Source organism: Lampetra planeri, chromosome 26, assembly GCF_965212315.1.
Source record: "Lampetra planeri chromosome 26, kcLamPlan1.2.h2, whole genome shotgun sequence".
NCBI classification, from domain to species: domain Eukaryota; kingdom Metazoa; phylum Chordata; class Hyperoartia; order Petromyzontiformes; family Petromyzontidae; genus Lampetra; species Lampetra planeri.
In genome coordinates, this window is record NC_136132.1 from 9,435,327 (window position 1) to 9,462,731 (window position 27,405).

Here is a 27,405-nt window from a genome sequence, read left to right on the forward strand (position 1 = left end):
TTAATTTAAAGTATACGTCCCATGTTTTAACTCACTGCAGTTGCTTTCGTCTGAATAGTCTCCACAGTCGTTGACTCCATCACACACGAACACTATTCCAAGGCAGGTTCCATTGCCACAACGGATTTGGTCTGAGCGGCATTGGCAGTTTGGAGTCTCATCACTCTGGTCTGCACAGTCCGGCTCCCCATCACAGTAAAGACGTCCAGGGATGCAATGCTTCTTATCGGCACAGCTAAACTGACTGTCGGAACACTCTGGGATGACAACGATGAAAGGTTAAATATTGGTGACATTTTATACTCTGACAATTATGTATTTTTACTTAATTTGGCCGAGCCGTTGTCCAAGTTACTTTATGGAATGTAAATTGACAGATATGTAGATAAAATGCATCCATGTTTAAGTTATCGAATGGCAGTTAATACAGTTATTCTCTAAACAAACCTCTTTCACAGTCGCTTTCGTCAGATCCATCTCTACAGTCAGTTTCTCCATCGCAGACGTAGATCAGGTCCAAACATTCGGTGTTGCTGTTATTGCATTTGTACTGATTCGGAGTGCAAGCTGCAAACACAAAATGACAATTAAAACCTTCCTATAAGTGATACCGATATTTTCATTGATATGCTAATTTTTTCTCTAACCCTCCTCCCTCTCTCTGCCTCCGCCCCCCCCCCTCTGTCTATTTAAGGCCACCACACAGAGACGATCACCCCTCTCTGTTACCTGTGTTGCTCTCGCTATGTATCTTGGTGATATCTGTCTGCTAATATGTCTGTCTATAGTTTTCTGGTTAGATTTTATGTCGCTATTTCATTATACCTGATGATGATTGCTTGTGTTGCAATCGAAACGTCGTATTCTATTATTTAATTTAATTTATTATTTTATCTTTAGACGTGACTTAACCGAAAGAAACAAATAATAATTCCTGCAGTCACGAAAGTTCTAAAATTAAGATTGAACCACTTCTACGGGGAAGTTTTAAGCTTATCTTTTTTCTCTCTCTCTGGCGACTTGTTTTCTCTGCCTGTGTCCTCTCTTTAGATTGTTCACACTTAAATTCTAACTTAGCAATCTTTGAAATACGTAATCAACCAGGCTATGCGTTAATTGTGTGTTGACCGACCCTCTGTGTTGTATTACATTACATTTCGATATTTTACTAGGTTATTTAATTTTAGTGTGTCCTTCTCCTGATTTTCAGGCTTGCTTGCCGTGCCATCGCATTCGCAGCACCACGTCTGTTGACCACTCATTGATATGCTAATTTTTTCTCTAACCCTCCTCCCTCTCTCTGCCTCCGCCCCCCCTCTGTCTATTTAAGGCCACCACACAGAGACGATCACCCCTCTCTGTTACCTGTGTTGCTCTCGCTATGTATCTTGGTGATATCTGTCTGCTAATATGTCTGTCTATAGTTTTCTGGTTAGATTTTATGTCGCTATTTCATTATACCTGATGATGATTGCTTGTGTTGCAATCGAAACGTCGTATTCTATTATTTAATTTAATTTATTATTTTATCTTTAGACGTGACTTAACCGAAAGAAACAAATAATAATTCCTGCAGTCACGAAAGTTCTAAAATTAAGATTGAACCACTTCTACGGGGAAGTTTTAAGCTTATCTTTTTTCTCTCTCTCTGGCGACTTGTTTTCTCTGCCTGTGTCCTCTCTTTAGATTGTTCACACTTAAATTCTAACTTAGCAATCTTTGAAATACGTAATCAACCAGGCTATGCGTTAATTGTGTGTTGACCGACCCTCTGTGTTGTATTACATTACATTTTGATATTTTACTAGGTTATTTAATTTTAGTGTGTCCTTCTCCTGATTTTCAGGCTTGCTTGCCGTGCCATCGCATTCGCAGCACCACGTCTGTTGACCACTCATTGATATGCTAATTTTTTCTCTAACCCTCCTCCCTCTCTCTGCCTCCGCCCCCCTCTGTCTATTTAAGGCCACCACACAGAGACGATCACCCCTCTCTGTTACCTGTGTTGCTCTCGCTATGTATCTTGGTGATATCTGTCTGCTAATATGTCTGTCTATAGTTTTCTGGTTAGATTTTATGTCGCTATTTCATTATACCTGATGATGATTGCTTGTGTTGCAATCGAAACGTCGTATTCTATTATTTAATTTAATTTATTATTTTATCTTTAGACGTGACTTAACCGAAAGAAACAAATAATAATTCCTGCAGTCACGAAAGTTCTAAAATTAAGATTGTACCCTATTGTAAGTAAACTGACAACGTGCCGCGTTGTCAGTTTACTTACAATAGGGTACGTTGGCGTGCAGTCTTTGATATGCTTGATTCTCTCCGCCCTCTCCCTCTCCCCGTCCCCACCCCCTCCTCTCTATATTTAAGGGACCGTCACAGAAACGACCCCTCTCTTTGTGCCGATGTGTGTCCTCTCTCTGTGTGCCGTTGTGATGTCTGTCTGCTTGTATGTCTGTCTATAGTTTACTAGTTAGATTTTTGTTGCTCACACTTAAAATTCTAACTTAGCAAATTTTGAAACACGTAATCAACCAGGCTATGCGTTAATTGTGTGTTAACCGACTCTCTGTGTTGTATTACATTACATTTCGATATTTTACTAGGTTATTTAATTTTCGTGTGCCTGCCTCCTAATTTTCAGGCTTGCGTGCCCGTGCCGCGTTGTCAGCTTGCTCCTCTCTCTGTGTGCCGTTGTGATGTCTGTCTGCTTGTATGTCTGTCTATAGTTTTTTCTAGTTAGATTTTTGTTGCTATTTCTTTTATGCCTGATGATGATTGCTTGTGTTGCAATCGAAACGTCGTAATATGTTATTTTATTTTAATTTATTATTTTATTTTTAGACGTGACTTAACCGAAAAGAACCAAAGAATACCTTCGTATAAATGATACCGATATTTTCATTGAGATATGGAATTCTTAACTTAAAGTATACGTCACATGCTTCAACTCACTGCAGTTGCTTTCATCTGCATAGTCTCCACAGTCATTGACTCCATCACACACGAACACTATTCCAAGGCAGGTTCCATTGCCACAACGTATTTGGTCTGAGCGGCATTGGCAGTTTGGAGTCTCATCACTCTGGTCTGCACAGTCGGGCTCCCCATCACAGTAAAAATGTCCAGGGATGCAATGCTTCTTATCGGTACAGCGAAACTCACTGTCGGAACACTCTGGGATGACAGCGATAAAAGGTTAAATATTGGTGACATTTTATACTTTGACAATTATGAATTTGTGCTGAATTTGCCCTAGCCGCTGTACACGTTACTTTATGGAATGTAAATTTACAGATATGTAAATAAAATGCATTCATGTTTAGGTTATCTACTGGCAGTTAATAGAGTAATTCAGTAAACAAACCTCTTTCACAGTCGCTTTCATCAGATCCATCGCTACAGTCAGTTTGTCCATCACAGACGTAGAGTGGGTCCAAACATTCGGAGTTACTGTTATTGCATTTGTACTGATTCGGAGTGCAAGCTGCAAAACAAATGTCAATTAAAACCTTCCTATAAATGATACAGATGTTTTCATTGAGATATGGAATTCTTAATTTAAAGTATACGTCCCATGTTTTAACTCACTGCAGTTGCTTTCGTCTGAATAGTCTCCACAGTCGTTGACTCCATCACACACGAACACTATTCCAAGGCAGGTTCCATTGCCACAACGGATTTGGTCTGAGCGGCATTGGCAGTTTGGAGTCTCATCACTCTGGTCTGCACAGTCCGGCTCCCCATCACAGTAAAGACGTCCAGGGATGCAATGCTTCTTATCGGCACAGCTAAACTGACTGTCGGAACACTCTGGGATGACAACGATGAAAGGTTAAATATTGGTGACATTTTATACTCTGACAATTATGTATTTTTACTTAATTTGGCCGAGCCGTTGTCCAAGTTACTTTATGGAATGTAAATTGACAGATATGTAGATAAAATGCATCCATGTTTAAGTTATCGAATGGCAGTTAATACAGTTATTCTCTAAACAAACCTCTTTCACAGTCGCTTTCGTCAGATCCATCGCTACAGTCAGTTTCTCCATCGCAGACGTAGATCAGGTCCAAACATTCGGTGTTGCTGTTATTGCATTTGTACTGATTCGGAGTGCAAGCTGCAAACACAAAATGACAATTAAAACCTTCCTATAAGTGATACCGATATTTTCATTGATATGCTAATTTTTTCTCTAACCCTCCTCCCTCTCTCTGCCTCCGCCCCCCCCCCTCTGTCTATTTAAGGCCACCACACAGAGACGATCACCCCTCTCTGTTACCTGTGTTGCTCTCGCTATGTATCTTGGTGATATCTGTCTGCTAATATGTCTGTCTATAGTTTTCTGGTTAGATTTTATGTCGCTATTTCATTATACCTGATGATGATTGCTTGTGTTGCAATCGAAACGTCGTATTCTATTATTTAATTTAATTTATTATTTTATCTTTAGACGTGACTTAACCGAAAGAAACAAATAATAATTCCTGCAGTCACGAAAGTTCTAAAATTGAGATTGAACCACTTCTACGGGGAAGTTTTAAGCTTATCTTTTTTCTCTCTCTCTGGCGACTTGTTTTCTCTGCCTGTGTCCTCTCTTTAGATTGTTCACACTTAAATTCTAACTTAGCAATCTTTGAAATACGTAATCAACCAGGCTATGCGTTAATTGTGTGTTGACCGACCCTCTGTGTTGTATTACATTACATTTCGATATTTTACTAGGTTATTTAATTTTAGTGTGTCCTTCTCCTGATTTTCAGGCTTGCTTGCCGTGCCATCGCATTCGCAGCACCACGTCTGTTGACCACTCATTGATATGCTAATTTTTTCTCTAACCCTCCTCCCTCTCTCTGCCTCCGCCCCCCCCCTCTGTCTATTTAAGGCCACCACACAGAGACGATCACCCCTCTCTGTTACCTGTGTTGCTCTCGCTATGTATCTTGGTGATATCTGTCTGCTAATATGTCTGTCTATAGTTTTCTGGTTAGATTTTATGTCGCTATTTCATTATACCTGATGATGATTGCTTGTGTTGCAATCGAAACGTCGTATTCTATTATTTAATTTAATTTATTATTTTATCTTTAGACGTGACTTAACCGAAAGAAACAAATAATAATTCCTGCAGTCACGAAAGTTCTAAAATTAAGATTGAACCACTTCTACGGGGAAGTTTTAAGCTTATCTTTATTCTCTCTCTCTGGCGACTTGTTTTCTCTGCCTGTGTCCTCTCTTTAGATTGTTCACACTTAAATTCTAACTTAGCAATCTTTGAAATACGTAATCAACCAGGCTATGCGTTAATTGTGTGTTGACCGACCCTCTGTGTTGTATTACATTACATTTTGATATTTTACTAGGTTATTTAATTTTAGTGTGTCCTTCTCCTGATTTTCAGGCTTGCTTGCCGTGCCATCGCATTCGCAGCACCACGTCTGTTGACCACTCATTGATATGCTAATTTTTTCTCTAACCCTCCTCCCTCTCTCTGCCTCCGCCCCCCTCTGTCTATTTAAGGCCACCACACAGAGACGATCACCCCTCTCTGTTACCTGTGTTGCTCTCGCTATGTATCTTGGTGATATCTGTCTGCTAATATGTCTGTCTATAGTTTTCTGGTTAGATTTTATGTCGCTATTTCATTATACCTGATGATGATTGCTTGTGTTGCAATCGAAACTTCGTATTCTATTATTTAATTTAATTTATTATTTTATCTTTAGACGTGACTTAACCGAAAGAAACAAATAATAATTCCTGCAGTCACGAAAGTTCTAAAATTAAGATTGAACCACTTCTACGGGGAAGTTTTAAGCTTATCTTTATTCTCTCTCTCTGGCGACTTGTTTTCTCTGCCTGTGTCCTCTCTTTAGATTGTTCACACTTAAATTCTAACTTAGCAATCTTTGAAATACGTAATCAACCAGGCTATGCGTTAATTGTGTGTTGACCGACCCTCTGTGTTGTATTACATTACATTTTGATATTTTACTAGGTTATTTAATTTTAGTGTGTCCTTCTCCTGATTTTCAGGCTTGCTTGCCGTGCCATCGCATTCGCAGCACCACGTCTGTTGACCACTCATTGATATGCTAATTTTTTCTCTAACCCTCCTCCCTCTCTCTGCCTCCGCCCCCCTCTGTCTATTTAAGGCCACCACACAGAGACGATCACCCCTCTCTGTTACCTGTGTTGCTCTCGCTATGTATCTTGGTGATATCTGTCTGCTAATATGTCTGTCTATAGTTTTCTGGTTAGATTTTATGTCGCTATTTCATTATACCTGATGATGATTGCTTGTGTTGCAATCGAAACTTCGTATTCTATTATTTAATTTAATTTATTATTTTATCTTTAGACGTGACTTAACCGAAAGAAACAAATAATAATTCCTGCAGTCACGAAAGTTCTAAAATTAAGATTGTACCCTATTGTAAGTAAACTGACAACGTGCCGCGTTGTCAGTTTACTTACAATAGGGTACGTTGGCGTGCAGTCTTTGATATGCTTGATTCTCTCCGCCCTCTCCCTCTCCTCGTCCCCACCCCCTCCTCTCTATATTTAAGGGACCGTCACAGAAACGACCCCTCTCTTTGTGCCGATGTGTGTCCTCTCTCTGTGTGCCGTTGTGATGTCTGTCTGCTTGTATGTCTGTCTATAGTTTACTAGTTAGATTTTTGTTGCTCACACTTAAAATTCTAACTTAGCAAATTTTGAAACACGTAATCAACCAGGCTATGCGTTAATTGTGTGTTAACCGACTCTCTGTGTTGTATTACATTACATTTCGATATTTTACTAGGTTATTTAATTTTCGTGTGCCTGCCTCCTAATTTTCAGGCTTGCGTGCCCGTGCCGCGTTGTCAGCTTGCTCCTCTCTCTGTGTGCCGTTGTGATGTCTGTCTGCTTGTATGTCTGTCTATAGTTTTTTCTAGTTAGATTTTTTGTTGCTATTTCTTTTATGCCTGATGATGATTGCTTGTGTTGCAATCGAAACGTCGTAATATGTTATTTTATTTTAATTTATTATTTTATTTTTAGACGTGACTTAACCGAAAAGAACCAAAGAATACCTTCGTATAAATGATACCGATATTTTCATTGAGATATGGAATTCTTAACTTAAAGTATACGTCACATGCTTCAACTCACTGCAGTTGCTTTCATCTGCATAGTCTCCACAGTCATTGACTCCATCACACACGAACACTATTCCAAGGCAGGTTCCATTGCCACAACGTATTTGGTCTGAGCGGCATTGGCAGTTTGGAGTCTCATCACTCTGGTCTGCACAGTCGGGCTCCCCATCACAGTAAAAATGTCCAGGGATGCAATGCTTCTTATCGGTACAGCGAAACTCACTGTCGGAACACTCTGGGATGACAGCGATAAAAGGTTAAATATTGGTGACATTTTATACTTTGACAATTATGAATTTGTGCTGAATTTGCCCTAGCCGCTGTACACGTTACTTTATGGAATGTAAATTTACAGATATGTAAATAAAATGCATTCATGTTTAGGTTATCTACTGGCAGTTAATAGAGTAATTCAGTAAACAAACCTCTTTCACAGTCGCTTTCATCAGATCCATCGCTACAGTCAGTTTGTCCATCACAGACGTAGAGTGGGTCCAAACATTCGGAGTTACTGTTATTGCATTTGTACTGATTCGGAGTGCAAGCTGCAAAACAAATGTCAATTAAAACCTTCCTATAAATGATACAGATGTTTTCATTGAGATATGGAATTCTTAATTTAAAGTATACGTCCCATGTTTTAACTCACTGCAGTTGCTTTCGTCTGAACAGTCTCCACAGTCGTTGACTCCATCACACACGAACACTATTCCAAGGCAGGTTCCATTGCCACAACGGATTTGGTCTGAGCGGCATTGGCAGTTTGGAGTCTCATCACTCTGGTCTGCACAGTCCGGCTCCCCATCACAGTAAAGACGTCCAGGGATGCAATGCTTCTTATCGGCACAGCTAAACTGACTGTCGGAACACTCTGGGATGACAACGATGAAAGGTTAAATATTGGTGACATTTTATACTCTGACAATTATGTATTTTTACTTAATTTGGCCGAGCCGTTGTCCAAGTTACTTTATGGAATGTAAATTGACAGATATGTAGATAAAATGCATCCATGTTTAAGTTATCGAATGGCAGTTAATACAGTTATTCTCTAAACAAACCTCTTTCACAGTCACTTTCGTCAGATCCATCGCTACAGTCAGTTTCTCCATCGCAGACGTAGATCAGGTCCAAACATTCGGTGTTGCTGTTATTGCATTTGTACTGATTCGGAGTGCAAGCTGCAAACACAAAATGACAATTAAAACCTTCCTATAAGTGATACCGATATTTTCATTGAGATATGGAATTCTTAACTTAAAGTATACGTCCCATGCTTCAACTCACTGCAGTTGCCTTCATCTGCATAGTCTCCACAGTCGTTGACTCCATCACACACGAACCCTATTCCAAGGCAGGTTCTATTGCCACAACGTATTTGGTCTGAGCGGCATTGGCAGTTTGGAGTCTCATCACTCTGGTCTGCACAGTCGGACTCCCCATCACAGTAAAAATGTCCAGGGATGCAATGCTTCTTATCCGTACAACGAAACTCACTGTCGGAACACTCTGGGATGACAACGATAAAAGGTTAAATATTGGTGACATTTTATACTTTGACAATTATGAATTTGTGCTGAATTTGCCCTAGCCGCTGTACACGTTACTTTATGGAATGTAAATTTACAGATATGTAAATAAAATGCATTCATGTTTAGGTTATCTACTGGCAGTTAATAGAGTAATTCAGTAAACAAACCTCTTTCACAGTCGCTTTCATCAGATCCATCGCTACAGTCAGTTTGTCCATCGCAGACGTAGAGTGGGTCCAAACATTCAGAGTTACTGTTATTGCATTTGTACTGATTCGGAGTGCAGGCTGCAAAACAAATGTCAATTAAAACCTTCCTTTAAATGATACAGATGTTTTCATTGAGATATGGAATTCTTAATTTAAAGTATACGTCCCATGTTTTAACTCACTGCAGTTGCTTTCGTCTGAATAATCTCCACAGTCGTTGACTCCATCACACACGTACACTATTCCAAGGCAGCTTCCATTGCCACAACGGATTTGGTCTGAGCGGCATTGGCAGTTTGGAGTCTCATCACTCTGGTCCGCACAGTCGGGCTCCCCATCACAGTTAAGATGTCCAGGGATGCAATGCTTCTTATCGGCACAGCGGAACTCACTGTCGGAACACTCTGGGATGACAATAATGATAGGTAAAATATTGGTGACATTTTATACTTTTGTATTGGTTTAACTCGCACAAAGGGGGATAAGTGTCAACACGTGTGGGCTGGGATCAGTGGGGTCGTACCGGGAAGGGCTGGTGTTGCTGGGGGACAACGGAGGAGACAAAGACGGCCCATTAGGCAATTAGGGATGCGGGGCAGTGATTGGCCGGTTGTTGTTGTCAGGGTCAGGGTGGCGCCGCTAAGTCTGGGAATGAGGACAGGTGGCGCCGGGGGCTGGGGGAGCGGGGCATTAGGGGGGACGCCAACTAATTAATTGGGAATTAATGAGGAGGGGGATAAATAGGGGAGCGTCAGAGCAAGACGGGGAGTTGTGTTGGGAGCTGGACGGAGACGGTCGAAGCAGAAGAAGAAGCATAGAGTAGCAGTGGAGAAGAAGAAGAAGTGTAGGGTAGCAGTAGAGAAGAAGAAGTGTAGGGTAGCAGTGAAGTCTAAGAACAAGTGTAGGGTAGCAGTGGAGTAGAAGAAGAGGTGTAGAGTAGCAGTGGAGTAGAAGAATAAGTGTGGCGTAGCAGTGGAGTAGAAGAAGAAGTGTAGTGTAGAAGGAAGTGGAAGAAGAAGTAGAGACGGAGAAGCCGAACGAGAAAGATAGTCGGAGTGAGACTGTGAAGCCGAACGAGAGAGACAGTCGGAGTGAGACGGAAAAGCCGAGAGTGAGCGACGGCTGGAGTGGGATGGGGAAGCAGCGAAGGGAGTCGGGAGAGACGGAGAGAGAGAGGGAGGAACGGAGCGAGCGAGGCCGGCGGAGCACAGCGAGCGAGCGGAGAACGCGCTAAAGGATGGTGGCGAAATGTGCTGTGTTGGACAAATAAAATGCCGACAGAAAAGGAAGAAGTTGTCCACATAATGTTTAGCACTACACTTTGACAATCATGAATTTGTGGTGAATTTGCCCTAGCCGCTGTCCAAGTTACTTTATGGAATGTAAATTGACAGATATGTAGATAAAATTCATCCATGTTTAAGTTATTGAATGGCAGTTAATACAGTTATTATCTAAACATACCTCTTTCACAGTCGCTTTCGTCAGATCCATCGCTACAGTCAGTTTCTCCATCGCAGACGTAGATCAGGTCCAAACATTCGGTGTTACTGTTATTGCATTTGTACTGATTCGGAGTGCAAGCTGCAAAAACAAAATGACAATTAAAACCTTCCTATAAATGATACCGATATTTTCATTGAGATATGGAATTCTTAACTTAAAGTATATATCCCATGCTTCAACTCACTGCAGTTGCTTTCATCTTCATAGTCTCCACAGTCATTGACTCCATCACACACAAATACTATTCCAAGGCAAGTTCCATTGCCACAACGGATTTGGTCTGAGCGGCATTGGCAGTTTGGAGTCTCATCACTCTGGTCTGCACAGTCCGGCTCCCCATCACAGTAAAGATGTCCAGGGATGCAATGCTTCTTATCGGCACAGCGGAACTCACTGTCGGAACACTCTGGGATGACAATAATGAAAGGTAAAATATTGGTGATATTTTATACTTTTGAAGTGGTTTAACTCGCACCAAGGGGGGTAAGTGTAAACACGATCAGTGGGGTCGTACCGGGACGGGCTGGTGTTGCTGGGGGACAACGGAGAAGACAAAGACGGCCCATTAGGCAATTAGGGATGCGGGACAGTGATTGGCCGGTTGTTGTTGTCAGGGTCTGGGTGGCGCCGCTAAGTCTGGGAATGGGGACAGATGGCGCCGGGGTCTGGGGGCGTGGGCATTAGGGGGGACGCCAACTAATTAATTGGGAATTAATGAGGAGGGGGATAAATAGGGGAGCGTCAGAGCAAGACGGGGAGTTGTGTTGGGAGCTGGACGGAGACGGTCGGAGCGGAAGAAGAAGAAGAAGCATAGAGTAGCAGTGGAGAAGAAGAAGTGTAGAGTAGCAGTGGAGTAGAAGAATAAGTGTAGCGTAGCAGTGGAGTAGAAGAAGAAGTGTAGTGTAGAAGGAAGTGGAAGAAGAAGTAGAGATGGAGAAGCCGAACGAGAAAGATAGTCGGAGTGAGACGGAGAAGCCGAACGAGAGAGACAGTCGGAGTGAGACAGAAAAGCTGAGGAGAGCGACGGCTGCAGTGGGATGGGGAAGCAGCGAAGAGAGCACGGAGAGACGGAGAGAGAGAGAGGGAGGAACGAAGCGAGCGAGGCCGGCGGAGCGCGGCGAGCGAGCGGAGAACGCGCTGAAGGATGATGGCGAAATGTGCTGTGTTGGACAAATAAAATGACGATAGAAAAGGAAGAAGTTGTCCGCGTAAAGTTCAGCACTACACTTTGACAATCATGAATTTGTGGTGAATTTGCCCTAGCCGCTGTCCAAGTTACTTTACGGAATGTAAATTGACAGATGTGTAGATAAAATGCATCCATTTTTAAGTTATCGAATGGCAGTTAATACAGTTATTCTCTAAACTAACCTCTTTCACAGTCGCTTTCATCAGATCCATTGCTACAGTCAGTTTCTCCATCGCAGACGTAGATCGGGTCCAAACATTCTGTGATGCTGTTATTGCATTTGTATTGGTTCGTTGTGCAAGCTGCAAAAAACAACGTCAATTAATACCTTCCTATATATGATACAGATGTTTTCATTGAGACATGGAATTCTTAACTTAAAGTATATGTCCCATGTTTTAACTCACTGCAGTTGCTTTCGTCTGAATAGTCTCCACAGTCGTTGACTCCATCACACACGAACACTATTCCAAGGCAGGTTCCATTGCCACAACGGATTTGGTCTGAGCGACATTGGCAGTTTGGAGTCTCATCACTCTGGTCTGCACAGTCGGGCTCCCCATCACAGTAAAGATGTCCAGGGATGCAATGCTTCTTATCGGCACAGCGAAACTCACTGTCGGAACACTCTGGGATGACAATGATAAAAGGCAAAATTTTGGTGACATTTTATACTTTTGTAATAAATCAGGTCGACGACAAGTGACTGTGTCTCCGTGTTTATTTCTTCGTTATCTGGACAGCTCGCATTCCGCTCTCTTCTGTCGTTCCGCGGCGCGTCGCTTGAGCTGGCGTCCCGCTCTTGCGCCGCTCTCTCTTTCTCTCGCTTCTCCGCTCCCGCGCACCGTTGGCAGACGGCGCGCTGAGAGCTGTCTCCACGTCGCCACATGGCTGATGGCTCACGGAGACCCGCGACGTGGCCCAGCTTCCAGACCTTACCAACTGACCCCGAGCCCCTTCCGTCTTTCCCTTATATCCCCTTCCCGCTTCACCCAGACCCCACCCTTCACAACACCACCTTAAGAACTTTCCAGATAATACCACCCTCCAGTGCCTGCGGGCTCCGTCCTTGAACTCTGCCCCTGATGGTTCGTGTCGCCTGGTTGGCTTAGAGGCTGAGGCGGCGAAGCCCACCCCACCAACCGGCGACCCCCCAGCATATGCTCACAGTACATCACCCCTCCCCCCCGGTGTAAAAGACTAGCCGTCCCGGCTAATTCAAAACAAGACCATAATGCGAGAGACATAATAACACAGTAACGGACAATTTCAACAAGTGCAACGCATAACGTGAAGGAACGGTAACAATCAACGGAAGGGGAGAGATTTGGATCTGGTACGCGACGCCGGACCATCCCCTGCATGAGCAGGGGGCTTCGCCGACTGCAATCCAGACGGGGTTGGAAGAGCGGCGGAATCGACATCCCTCGCCGCAGGTGAAGACCCGGTCGGTGCAGGATCACCTGTGTCCAGTTGCCTCAGGGCCGCCGAGTGTGTGGGAGGCCCCTTCGGAGGTTCAACAGGCAAGGGGGGTGGCTCATCCTACGCATCAGACACCGGCAAGGCAACCTTTGGGGATGACGGATTAACGCGAGGAGCAAAGAAGGGTTTCAACCGAGAAGTGTGGACATACCAACGGTGCGACCCTGCCCGGATACGTGCGCACTGAGGACTAGATACCTCGATCAATTCCACAGGACCTTGCCAGGGTCTGTGCAGCTTGGGAGAGATACCCACCGGCACCTGTGGACAATGGAGCCAGGCCCGGTCCCCTACAGCCCATGGCATAGCGCGTTGCGAGCGCTTAGCACACTGCTCGTTACGGGCCTGGGTTTTAGACGTGGCAATCCGTGCCGCATCCCGTGCCTCCGTGACGCGGCGAACCGTGTCACGAACGTATTCGGGGAGAGTCAGCACGGGCTCCTTTGCGTATGCCCCCAACTGCACATCAACGGGCGGCATGTTCTCACGTCCATATATGAGGAAGAAGGGTCAGTACCCAGTGGACCCGTGTGGTGCCATCCGGCAGGCGGAGAGCACCCCAGGGATGTGCAAATCCCAATCGGCCTGCTTCTCGCTAACCATATGGCAGAGCATAGCCGACAGGGTACGGTTCAACCGCTCAACCATCCCATCCGTTTGTGGGTGGTAGGGTGAAGTACGTACTTTCCTGGTGCCCACACACATTACGCAACAACTTAGATGAGAAGTTGCGGCCCTGATCCGTAAGCAGCCGTTCGGGCGCGCCCTTGTCCATCACGTACCCGTACAAAAATGCCTCCGTGATAGACGATGCCGACTGATCGGGCAAGGGCTAAGCCACCGGCCACCGCGAGAAATATTCCACACCCACCAACAGAAATATATTACCCCGGGCGGATGGGGGAAAGGGTCCGAGGATGTCCAGAGCCACCAGCTCGTTAATGCGCGTCACCTGGATCGATTTCAAGGGCGGAATATAACCCCGTTTCGGTGGCTTCCGACGAGCACACTCGGAACAGGCCTGAATGTCCTTGGCGACATCAGCCGTCATGCCATGCCAAAAAGGCTTTCTGTAAGCCGAGATCTAACAACTTCTCGGCGTGCAGTACCCGAATCAATTCGTACCGAAGCGCGACAGGAACCACCAGGCGCCAACGGCCCAGCAAATCATTCCTCCACATCAACAACCCGTCCCGGAGGGCCGCCTGTGGGGAATCGTCCACAGACGAGGACACCCGCGGCCTGCCCGCCTGACCTCGCAATGAACTCAATGAATCGACCAACAGTTGCTCGCGGACCCATACCGAACGCGGAAAGTTCAACACCCCGTCAGCCGGCTCAGGGCAGGCCGGGCCCGTGGAATCCGCCATCGCGGACATGACCGGCCGAAGGGGCTGAGGGGGGCGCGTGCACCGATTAGTGCCCGAGGCGCACGCGCAAGAGGATTTCTGCGATAACCTGGAGAGCGCAGCCACGTTACCATGACGAGAACCTTTACGGTAATGTATATCAAATGAGAATTCGTGCAACATCTCCAACCACCGCGACAACTGGCCAGAGGGCTGTTCGATCTTCAAGGAATATTGCAAGGCGGCATGGTCCGTGCGCACTAGGAATTTCCTGCCGTACAGGTACGGGCAATATTGGCGAACGAAATGAACAATCGCCAATAATTCCCTACGGGTAACACAATAGCGAGTTTCAGTCGACGAGAGAACGCGGCTAGGAGAAATCGGGGTAATCAAGCGTCGGCGCAGTCGACAATCGATCTCGAAGGTCCTGGAACGATTTCTCCTTCTCCGGTCCCCATTTGAACCTTTGATTCTTCGCCGTGAGGAGGTGCAGCGGTCTAGCGATAGTAGCGAAATTCGGCACGAATCGACGGTAGTAGGATGCGAACCCGACAAACCGACGTACCTCCCCTACCGAGGTGGGGGTCGGCCCGTCCCGGATGCATGACGTCTTGTCCGGGTCCGTGGCAACACCGTCCGAGCTGACATGTCCCAAATAACGCACGGAGCGTTGCAAGAGGTGGCACTTTTTAGGTTTGAATTTGAGATTTGCGGAACGCATCCTGTCGAAAACAGCCTTCAATCTCTGAAGGTGTTCCTCGAACGTACGACTGAACACAATGACGTCGTCTAAGTATATCAGACACGTGTCCCATTGTAACCCGGTCAACACTAGTTCCATCAACCGCTGGAACGTGGCGGGAGCGGCGTTCAGTCCCATGGGAAGGCAGTTAAACTGGAATAACCTCTGAGGCGTATGGAACGCCGTCTTTTCCTTCGACGAATCGTCGAGGGGAAGTTGCCAAAACCTAGAGGAGAGATCGAGGGTGGAAAAGTATTGTGCTCCCGACAAGGCATCGAGGGAGTTATCCATCCGTGGCAGAGGGTACGCGTCTGCCACCGAAATTTTATTAAGCTTCCGGAAATCAACGTAGAATCGGAGGCTACCTTTTTCTTTACGAGGACAACGGGAGCGCCCCACGGGCTATTCTACGGAGAGATAATGTCAGCGGCCAGCATATCATCCACCGCACCGCGTACATGGTCCCTCTCCGAGGGACTTAGCCGGTGCGGATTCATTCGTATAGGGCTCGCCCCCCCAGTATCAATGTGATGGGACAACAGTGAAGTGCGCCCCAAGTCGAAATCGTTCTTGCTGAAAATGTTGGAGCTGTCCAAGGAACTCGGCATTCCAATGCCGGTGTGTGGCCATGAGCCGCTTACTTCCCGGTTGGCCGCCAAATTCCTCGATTCCCAGTTCAACTTGCACCACTCAGCAGCGTTCCTTGCGGAAGTCCTGGCGCGGCGGACGGCGCGACCAGCGTCACCAGGTTGAGTAGGACGGCATGCAGCAAATCGATCTGCTCCGCCATATGCCGCCAGCCGTCGCCAGCGCCCGGGGACGAAGATGGCTCGGCACCGACGACCTTCTCCGGCACCTTAACAGAGCCGACCGTAGCCGCCGCGTCCGGGCCCACCGCCCCCGGGATCGCCAGGTCCTGGGTGAGTGAGTCATCGTCGTCGGAAGACGGCGTAGGCGGAATTTTCTTCTTGAGATGCTTGGACATGTCGTCCAACGTCAAGAATCACTTCTGACCCTAATTGTAATATATCAGGTCGACGACAAGCGACTGTGTCTCCGTGTTTATTTCTTCGTTATCTGGACAGCTCGCATTCCGCTCTCTTCTGTCGTTCCGCAGCGCGTCGCGTGAGCTGGCGTCCCGCTCTTGCGCTGCTCTCTCTTTCTCTCGCTTCTCCGCTCCTGCGCACCGTTGGCAGACGGCGCGCTGAGAGCCGTCTCCTTCTCTGCTCCCGCGCACCGTTGGTAGACGGCGCGGGAGACTGAGAGCCATCTCCGCATCGCCACGTGGCCGATGGCTCGCGGAGACCTGCGACATGGCCCAGCTTCCAGCCCCTTACCAACGGACCCCGAGCCTCTTCCGGCTTTCCTTTATATCCCCTTCCCGCGTCACCCAGACCCCGCATTTTATCCCCCGCCCTTCGCCACAACCCTTAAGAACTTTCCAGATAATACCACCTCCTAGCGCCCGCGGGCTCCGCCCTTGAACTCTGCCCCCGATGGTTCGTGTCGCCTGGTTGGCTTAGAGGCTGAGGCGGCGAAGCCCACCCCACCAGCCGGCGACCCCCCAGAATACGCTCACATTACACTTTGACAATTATTAATTTTTGCTGAATTTGCCCTAGCTGCTGTCCAAGTTACTTCATGGAATGTAAATTGACAGATATGTAGATAAAATGCATCCATCTTTAGGTTATCTACTGGCAGTTAATACAGTTATTCAGTAAACAAACCTTTTTCACAGTTGCTTTCATCAGATCCATCGCTACAGTCAGTTTCTCCATCGCAGACGTAGAGTGGGTCCAAACATTCGGTGTTACTGTTATTGCATTTGTACTGATTCGGAGTGCAAGCTGCAAAAAGAAATCTCAATTAAATCCTTCCTATAAATGATACCGATATTTTCATTGAGACATGGAATTCTTAACTTAAAGTATACGTCCCATGTTTTAACTCACTGCAGTTGCTTTCGTCTGAAAAGTCTCCACAGTCGTTGACTCCATCACACACGAACACTATTCCAAGGCAGGTTCTATTGCCACAACGTATTTGGTCTGAGCGGCATTGGCAGTTTGGAGTCTCATCACTCTGGTCTGCACAGTCGGACTCCCCATCACAGTAAAAATGTCCAGGGATGCAATGCTTCTTATCGGCACAGCGGAACTCACTGTCAGAACATTCTGGGATGACAACGATAAAAGGTTAAATATTGGTGAAATGTTATACTTGGGCATTTATTAATTTGGCCTCTCACCATACCAAGTTGCTTAGTGGTACATCAATTTCCAGATATATAAATAAAACACATCCATGTTCAGGTTATCCAAATGTCAGTTATTCAGTTATTTTTTTTCTGAAACAAACCTTTTTCACAGCTGCTTTCATCAGATCCATCGCTACAGTCAGTTTCTCCATCGCAGATGTAGATCCAGTCCAAACATTCAGTGTTACTGTTATTGCATTTGTACTGGCTTGGAGTGCAAACTGCAAAACACAATATCAATTCACGTCTTCTTTTAAATTATACGTATTTATATTAAATGAGATATGACATTCATAATAGTATCATATAGTTAATATAATTAACTCACTGCAGTTGTTTTCATCTGAATAGTCTCCACAGTCATAGACCCCATCGCACACATATTCTATTCCTAGGCATGTTCCATCGCCACAACGGATTTGGTCTGACCGGCATTGGCAGTTTGGAGTCTCGTCGCTTTGGTCCGCACAATCAGCCACCCCATCACAGTACAGGATTCCCAGGATGCAGCGCTTATCAACAGAACATTGGAAGTCACTTCCTGCACACTCTAGTAGAAGAGAAATACATTTTGTGATCATTTTACCCTTCGAAAAATAACAGGTGAAATGTTAGAAAATAATTAAGGAACCTTTTTTGTTTGTGATAAACATTTTCTAGACAGTCACCTTTTTCACAGTCACTATCATCTGTAGTCCACTTCGCCATCATAATCATACAGCACATCCAAACAATTACCATATATTCACATCCCCTTAGTTCCGTATGTTTGTGTTACATTGGGTAAATAAATGTTGGAAGCACTGGGTGTCTTACCAATAATCAAAGATGTTATCTGTACTGTCACTGGCAGATGTGTTGTCAATGCTGTCGGGGTTGTCTGTCCTGTTAAACAAGAATAAAGTGCATTTGAATGAACATTCAGCTCCTGTAACTATGCCCCATGTCCCACCATTTCAACAAATGTTATTAGCTGCAATCAATTCAATAGCTTACCAGGACTACAGCTAAGGGTCGTTCTTGGCTATCATCGCTTTGAAGACAAAATATAAACGTCCAAAAAGGCCCAGACCAAATTCTCTCTAAATTGAGTTCACTAACACAAATAGACAAATAGCCACTGATGCAGAGGAGATGCAGTCCAGTCACACAGCTTGTCTTTTCGAAATGTGTCCTCACCCTCAACTTGTACATTTCTCCAATATAGTATAAATAAAACACAGGAACAGGTATACAATTGAAGTATTGGGTGACGTCTCCGGCAGTGGACCAGATTCCAGGGCACGGATCAAGGCTTTGTAAACAACACAATGAATAATACAATGGTTTCCGAGGGTCAGAAAGTAATTAGAAGCACACATCAAGAGCAAGATCAAAGTTAATAATAGTAAAACATACTGTAGGGTTAGGGTATAACACGATAAATGCAGTACTCGGATTTAACAATGTGCAGTAATATAGCCACACAAAGTCACGTAATAAAAATGTGCTAAAATGTAAATGAAATTCGGAATATGTCAATTTACTAATGTTCACATACCACACCAGTTACTCGTTTGAGGCTGAGTCGACCTAGGTGAGGCCCAGAAGCGGTTAAAATAATCGTCACCGGTGGTGGCCGTGAGCGGGAATAGAACTCGGGTCGCCGGGTTCGTAGCGCAGAGCGCCAAATACTACGCATGCGCGGGTGACATGACAGATGTGATGTCACAGCTCACTGGCCGTACAAAAAATATGCATTATTGCGCCCCCCCCAAAAAAAAATACCAAAGTCTATTTTTATAATTTTTGCATGGTGTACAGTTTGGAAAGTACCCACATGGCAAATTTCAAGTTTGTTGCATGTTGGGAAGTACGCTAAACATTTTGAACAGACACACATAATCACAAATGTTCCTTTTATATATATGTAGGGGTGTTAGAGAGAGAGCCGTTATGCATGGCAGCTTATGGGAAACAAACACAGTGGGCGGGGCTACGTGAGTGCACGGGGGGGGGTGCTCTCAACGACGTCCGCACCAGGCAGCCCGGGGCCCCACCCCTCAGCGGGGGTGGAGTATAAAGGGGGATGTGTCAGAGGGCTCGGGGCAGAATGTTAAAGCTAAACCAGTGAAGACCGAAGATCGTCTAGCTAGAGCCCTGGACTCCCCTGGGACGCCGCCCTTGTCAGGGCCGCGCAGGACCGAGCCAGCGGCGTGGTCCCGAGAACCAGAGCTAGTGCTCTGGGACTCCGGGTACCGTAGCCCGACTTACCAGTGTCGGGCCAGACAGCCTCCCCTAGCCCGTTAGTGGCGGACTAGGAGGTAGGTCAGAGATAGCTAGCAGTGTATTCCCAGCTAGCCGGGTGAGGGGGCCGATACCCCCTCCAGTATTGTATGTCCGCGGTTGTGACAACTGTTGCGGAATAAATGCGTGTGCCTCAACCCCGGGTGTCCAAGAGTCCTCAACGGTATTACATATATATAAAGTCCGCCGACTCACTGATAACTTAACAAGCAACCGCAAGTAACTATATACACTTGAGTAATTTAGGTAATTCTATTCTGAGACGACATAACTCTAGCCTTCCAAGACTACAAGGTGCCCACTCCTGGATGATGAAGACGACCCGCTCCAAGGTGACGACGGCGACGGCAGTTCCCTAACAACAGCAGCCCAGAGCCCCGGTTCACGCTGGCTCTTATCCCCCTCAGGACCTGACCACGCCCCTATTCCCGAACCCTCTCTCACCGCACCTGGCCCTGTCTGTCTCTGCCCTTATTACAATTTATGACCGTTAGATCCCGTGCTTCCCCTCACACGACCCTGTCAAAGCTTGTCGCATAATTATTATTAGCGACCACTTAGGTCCCACATTACCCTAACGTGACCCTGTCTGTTCCCGTTATATTAATTAGTAACCATGGCCACGGGGAGCCGTACTGTCCCTACATGCTGTCCTTACACAAGTGTATGACATAGTGACATCAACTGGTTGGAAAAGGGAAGCACGGGTACAGGCACCACTATAAAGATCATCCAATCCCAAAAGGGAGAGGTATCTGTGCCAAAGGTAAAGGGCGGGGCTGGCCGAGATACTCCGGGAACCGGCTAGAAGGTTCCACAAGAGGGCGTGGCTGGAGGCGGAGCCTAGCCGCACCTGCGGCAATATAAGCGGAGGCGGACTCGTGGTCGGTGTGGGGAGCCTTAGGTCCGGACTGCGTCGCTGCTCGCCGTTATCTCTCTCCGTCGTTCGGCCACGTGGCAGATCTCCTGCGAAGTCCCACCACCCTCGCCGGCACGCCATCAACCAGCGGTGAGGCCAGCAGTGTGCGGACAGAACCATGCTGTGGGATCGACCACGTGTAGCCTGTAGGGAGGCTAATATCTATGTGTGTACTCGAAGAAGGAAGAGGATAAGGTTGGCCTGTGGTGTGCCCGAATGTGAATAAAGAAGAGAGTACCCTCTATACGACGTGTCGCGGAAGTCGCTCATTACACAAGTATACCCCCAATATATCTTCATTCGATTTACGATGATTCGTCATGAATGAAGACCTTTTCGTTTGTTTCATTATTGTGTTTTTTATAAAAATTGGTAGAAAAAAATCTAAATACTTCTAGTAAATGCACATTGTTACGTTGCTTGTTCGTGCGTGCATTGTATACAGTTCCATGCAATTTGCCTAGGGGCAGTGTTTCGTAGCTACACTACTCGTTTGTGTTATTTTAGGATTCTGGGTGACGAAATATTTTCTTAGGAATGCACGTTAAGTTACATAATGGAGGCCTCATTATGGGAAAATACGTTTCAAAGTTTCACGTTTTAAAGAACGCTAAATCAAATGTTATACATCGAGGTATGGTCAAACGTTAATGGTGGAGGTGTGATAGGGGAGAGATAGGGGAGAGATGGTGGAAGGTGGGGGAAGGAGGACCGGTGAAGGACCAAAGGATATAAAGTTGTAGAGCTAGCTATAGACTTTTCAGGTCTGGCTGACACGGTAGCAGGCCTGCAGACCGAAAGCTCAGCCAGCCATACAAGCCAGCAGGCCGTCAGTCTTCTTCGTTGGCAGACGGGCAGACCCATAGCTCAGGTAGCCCAGGTGGTTGGACAGGCAGGCAGGCAGACTGACCAGCAGAAAACCCTGTTAGGTAGGCAGCTGAACTGCAGAAAGGTGGGTTACAGTGGAAGAGGCCAAGCAGTGGAGAAAGCAGCCAAAGCGTGGAGAAGGATGCTATGCGAGGACGAGGCTGCCCCCGATCGATATAGGCCGCTTCTCTCAGTAACCTTAAACTTATGCTGGTGCTTTAGTTCATGGCGCTATTGCTCATGCTATTAGAACTGTTGCTATTGTAAATGATTTTACTTTACATAATATTTCCACTGTTATATTTAACTATTAATCTATGCACATTCACAAACAAGGACATGAACCCTCATTAGAATTTTTGTCATGTGTAGATTCAAACATTCACTATAAATCGTGGTATGTTGAATTCTCCTAAAGCAACAAATAGCTTTCTTTAAACAGCATATACTGCAAATACAGGAACGTAGCAAGCAATTTTAACCCTTGCTTACGAATATAACACGTTACGGAATTTTTTTTTATCTTTAGGATTAAGAGCTTGTACACTATTCCTAGTCACACAGTGTCACCAATAATCACCTTCATGGGACCTCCTTTGCCAGTACCAAAATATGTTAATAGGTTTTCCCCCTTTCTTTCTGGCAACAAAATAGGTGTTAAGATGTTAAAACACCAAAATGAAACCTTTTACAAGGAATCATGTCTGCATTAACCACAATGCTTGTGGTCAGAAGACACCTTTTGGCGTCCTCTGGTCTAACACCGTTTGAGACGAGGCTCAAAAGAAAGGTGTCTCTGGTGTGGACCAATCAGTTTCAAGGACAACTTCAACTTTAAAGTTATTAACCGTGTACTACATTCATGTATTCGAATACAAATACGCATGCATACATGTTATGTATATTTATGCAAACAAACTCCATACACCTTTTATTTAAATGACATGCATTTAAAATCCAGGAATCGTAACGTCACCCATGATGTAAAGACAAGTCTATTCTTGTGTAGTCGGATCTCTCACTTTCAGGTCACGTCGGTGCCACTTCTCGTTTCAACCCAGATTAATCTGACTACTGTTCACATTCTAGGGAAGCGATTATTGTGGGTCGCTTCTTATCACTGCCATGTCTTTGAAAAATCTCGTTTTACTCGTAAGATAACATTTGTGGAAAATCTTTGCTCATTCTGCAGTAGAGCCGACACGTGGAAGCCGAAACCAGCTGACATGCTTCACACCAATGCCCACAGTCCTGCCCGCACACGTACTAATTCAGGTGTTTTAGAGGCGGCTCAGAGGTCAGAGCACTGAGCTGGCACTGCCGAGATTCTGGGTTCTCACGAATAGTGAGTTGATGGTCTCAGCTCAGTCACCAACGATTGGACAAAATAAACAACAATAAACTTATATTTTGACTTCATTTTGCTCCATCCCAGACGTGAAAATGTAAATTACAGCTGTACTGTATATTATTTTAAATGTCGTGTTACGTACATTATTTTCTGTAGCAAAGTGTGTGGCAAAGTTCTGCCTCTACTGTGTGACCAGACAAGCTATTTCACTTGTCAGTCCCACCTGAGGTCGTATTGTCGTTCCAATTTTTTTCGTTCCAATTTAAGGCCTTGACACAGAGTGGTTGTCCTTCTGCTTGTCTTGGTGTGTGTCTTTGTGTGTGTGTCTCTCTGCATGTGTGTCTGCCTATGTTTTGCCGTGTCTGTGTTTTATCTTAGTATGTGTCTCACTCGGTGTGTCTTTGTGTGTGTGTCTCTCTCTGCATGTTGTCTGCCTATGTTGTTTCCGCGTCTGTGTTTTATCATTCATTCTTACCTGATGATGGTTGCTTGTGTTGCAACCGAAATGTCGTATTCTATTATTATTTGATTTATTTTCTACGTGACTTTACCGAAATAACCAAAGAGTACAGTGGTTCTACTTTAAGTGGGACCAATTTCTGCTCTGGTCCAGCGACTAAAAAGTATTGCACTTGCCTCCTTGAAATCCGAATGGGTAGTGTACTCTGTCTCGTGACAGGACACAACAGTACAATCGGCAGTGGCGGCTCGTGACATTTCCATTAGGTGGGGCTGTTGTGAGTGACTTTTGATAAGATGGTGTTCTAATTAAGAAAAACCTTGTCATGTTATTGGCCTTCCCGTGAAAGTGATATAACTGTCTTATCTACCAACAGTAGGCATTAATCAACAATATGAAGCAAAACAACAAAGCACTCAAATGCTGTCTCCATGAACCTCAAGTCCACACGACACAACCCCTTTGACACTGCCAAAAGCCGTGACCTGTTACATTTGCAGTGCTACCTCGCAGCGTGACATCGTCTCATTACAGCCATGGGTGCCTTTTTCCCCACCCTGAATGGGTCTCAAACGGCGTGGCTAAAATGTGAAGCTAATCGCAATGAACGAAGGGATATCTCTCACTCGGACACCTTCACAGCCACCCCCGGCTAAAAATCAGGCTGTGGTGTTACAGCGGTTTCTAATATGAACTTTAAAATGTTATCTTCATTAGGCAATTCACGTTGAATGAATCGTTGTATTTGATTTTTTTTAAACACAAAAAATGAATTTCTAAATTATCTGGTTCAACAATTTTGAGAATATTTTTTACTACTGATTTGAACGTTCCGGGCCTTTTTAACATGTAGGCTTTTGCGACCAATATCATCCATAATGCAGGTTTTTTGGGTTATATCGCGTAAATATATAAATGTGTCGTTAAACCCGGCACCACCCGACAGCCAATTAGTAAGGTTTGTCATGTAAACAGAACATGCCAATCAGGTGACTGATGAAGCTAGTTGTAATTACTGGCGAAACGTCGTACTCAGATTGTAAATGTTGTGGCTTGGCTCTCCAACACACCAGTATGCTGGACTAGTAAGGAATTGGCATGTTCTGTTTACATGACAACCCCCTTACTAATTGGCTGTTGCGGGTGGTGGCGGGTGGTGGTGGGTTTAACGACACATTTATATATTTACGCGATCCAGTGCCGGATTGAGCTTGTACGGGGCCTGCATTGTAAGTAATTGTATTTTTTTTATTTTCTATACAGCCAGATAATACGACAAATCGCTAACCTTAAACACCCAGTCGTTCATAAAAGTTGAAGGCAGTATAATACTATAGTTATAGAACAAGTGCAGAATCACTGAACCGGAATTTATAGCTTGAAAGCATCTAGCACGGGGCCTTTGAAAGCGCAGGGCCTGTAGCTACTACATATATGTAACTACTACATATATGTAGCTACTACATATATGTGTAGTGTTGTAGATTTTAGGTGGACGACTTCTTGTCTTTATCTTTCCAGGCCACTTTATTCACGATGTCAACATTACAGCACTTAAATTTTGATTTAAAGCTTTCGTGACTGCAGGGATTCATATTCTTGGTTCTTTCGGTAAAGTCACGTAGAAGGGAAATAATAAAATAATAATACAAATTTACAATAAAATTATCACGTTTCGATTGCAACACAAGCAATCATCATCAAGGTGTGAAAACCACAGCAAGAAAATGTTCTTGCTGTGCTTTCTCCGTTTCCGTTTTCCCATGTGTTTCCCCCGATTTGTTGCCTGAATTGGTATTTGCATGTCCATGCACGGTTACACTTCCCTTCCCCCACCTCTACAGCCTATGTAAGTCCCTGTACGTTATCCCTCCCGGCATCTTTTTGTGTGTATGTCTCTTGGTGTGGTGTTGCTCGTTGTGTCCCTCTGTACTGCCTAAAACACCTTTCCCTGTGTCTTCTTTGTGTATGTATCTCTGCTTCCTTGTACCTCGTGTCTGTTCACGAGTCCTTATCCTCTATTTACGTTGGTGTGTTCAACCTAGAAGATGACCACAATATTTTGCAGTCTTTTGAAATACGTGGTCAACCAGGTTTAGTGTCTAACTGTGTTGTTGGTCGATTGGGTTGCATCGCATTATATTTCTAAGGTTTGCTGAGTTCGCGTCTCCCATCTTCTTGCTGTATTTGCCTCCGTGCATTTTATTTCTACATACGTGACTTTACCAAAAGAACCAATGAGTATAGTAATTCCTGCAGTCCCGGTGTGCTCTGCGTGTGATGTCCCTCTGTGTGTTCCCTCGCGCCTCTCCCATCTTCTTGCTGTATTTGCCTCCGTGCAGTTCTCCATTCTCTGTGCGCTCTGTGTGATGTCCCTCTGTGTGGTCCCTCGCTGTGTGGTTTACGCTATTTTCACCTGAGGACGAGCGCTTGTGTTATGTTCGAAACGTCGTGATTTATTTTTATTTTATTTCGACATACGTGACTTTACCGAAAAAACCAATGAGTATAAAGCATGACATATTTTTTTTGCATGATCGTTACTGCTTTATCAACTGTTCAAGTCATATTAATTTCCCCAGTGAGAAACACGAACATTCAGGACTTACCTTGGGCACTTAACAGAACCGCCAGGAGGGTTAGAAGACGTAAATAATTCCATGCCATTTTCCCCTCTGTTAACTTTAACTGCGACACAACCAATGGGAACAACACAAAACGAAATACAGTAACATCAGAGTTTTTTTTTTAAACATAGATCAAACGTTCGCAACTATACATTTAATTCTACAATGTTGCGACATCTAAATGCTGGAGAAAACTCTCGATACCAAACCAATATTGTTAATTAACGTCACTGCAATGTACTCCCCCTCTCCAAAAAAGAAGTGCAAGCTTATCTGATGATGTCTTATCTGAGGATGTCTTCAGCAGAACTGCGAGCACCTGCGTAGCAGTAAGTGAGGTTGCGACACGTAGACAATGCGTACACACACAGAGAGAACGCAACACGCGTGTGCAGCACGTCGAACAAACGTACAAGTTATAAAGTCTTACCGGCGTTTGAGTTGTACACGTCTTTAGCGCGCACACTCACACGCTCATCCACTCGTATGGAGCAAATACATTGTCGTACTTAATCTAGCGGCAGGTTTGATTAGACAGACTGACGACGATGGTGACGAGTGATGAACACCTCCACGTTCCTAGGCGCACGGCTTGGTGAAATAGTTTGTTCACTATGTATAGTACCGAATGGCTATGAGCAAGTTTAAACAATGCACTCTCATACCCCCCCCCCCAAAAAACCGGTTTTCACCACCACAAAACTTGTTCCAGGTAAATTCAATGCTTTAAGAAATACGACCCGACACGCTTCAGAGGAGACGCAGTAAAACATTTAAATCTGGGATGGCAAACCCACCGTCGTTCCTGGATTATCTTTGCCACTTGGGTGTATAACTAAGTTGCCAAAGCCTAATTTACCATTGTTAATTTTAGCGATAAAGCTGTAAATAGTAAAATTGTGGCATCCCAAAGTAAAGACAAACACAATAGTAACATCATGGGACCTCCCTTACCAGTATCAAAATATAAGAATAGATCTTTGTGCTATTTGCCTTTTGGCGTCCTCTGGTCTAACACTGTTTGAGACTAGGCTCTAAAGAAAGCTGTCTCTGGTGTGGAACCAATCAGTTTAAAAGACAATGCATCATATACTACCAGAGCATGTTTTTTGTTTGCACGCTTATCACAAGTATATGTGGTTAATGCAGACATGATTCCTTGCCAAAGGTTTCCGTTTGGTGTTTTAACATCTTAACACATATTTTATTGCCAGAAAGGGTAAAACCTATTCTCATACAACTAGCTTCTTTGTCCGTCCTAGGCCGGAAGCTGTAATATTTACGAAAAAAATCGAGCAGAGTATAATTGTATCTTGTGTACATTTAATGGCAGTGAATCTTGCACAAAACTACGTCATCAAACACTTCACTGCAGTGCACTGTAGCACTGTATTAATGGCAATTAATCTTTCACAAAAGTACGTCATCAAACACTTCACTGCAGTGCACTGTATAACTATATTAATGGC

The 27,405-nt window shown here is 44.9% G+C and overlaps 1 protein-coding gene across 1 annotated transcript; it reads right to left on the minus strand.

Moving 5' to 3' along the window:
- LOC144727804 (uncharacterized) lies at window positions 1-26,567 on the minus strand. Its single transcript, XM_078606916.1, has 24 exons — window positions 26,367-26,567; window positions 25,919-25,997; window positions 18,243-18,311; window positions 17,755-17,976; window positions 17,528-17,647; window positions 17,122-17,343; window positions 16,897-17,016; window positions 11,998-12,219; window positions 11,773-11,892; window positions 10,586-10,807; window positions 10,360-10,479; window positions 9,078-9,299; window positions 8,854-8,973; window positions 8,442-8,663; window positions 8,216-8,335; window positions 7,804-8,025; window positions 7,580-7,699; window positions 7,168-7,389; window positions 4,013-4,132; window positions 3,601-3,822; window positions 3,377-3,496; window positions 2,965-3,186; window positions 448-567; window positions 1-257 (listed from the first exon to the last, which is right to left on the minus strand). The coding sequence occupies exons 2-24, from the start codon at window positions 25,974-25,976 to the stop codon at window positions 1-3; spliced, it is 3,804 nt and encodes a 1,267-aa protein (XP_078463042.1). The 5' UTR covers window positions 25,977-25,997; window positions 26,367-26,567.
- Window positions 26,568-27,405: the final 838 nt, after the last annotated feature.

Coding starts and splice junctions, on each gene's coding strand:
- LOC144727804 (XM_078606916.1), bottom strand. CDS start 25,976: ATGGCATGGAATTATTTACGTCTTCTAACCCTCCTGGCGGTTCTGTTA. Junction 18,312..25,918: donor GGTTCTGTTAAGTGCCCAAG/GTAAGTCCTGAA, acceptor CTTGTTTAACAG/GACAGACAACCCCGACAGCA. Junction 9,300..10,359: donor CGAAAGCGACTGTGAAAGAG/GTATGTTTAGAT, acceptor TTGTCATCCCAG/AGTGTTCCGACAGTGAGTTC.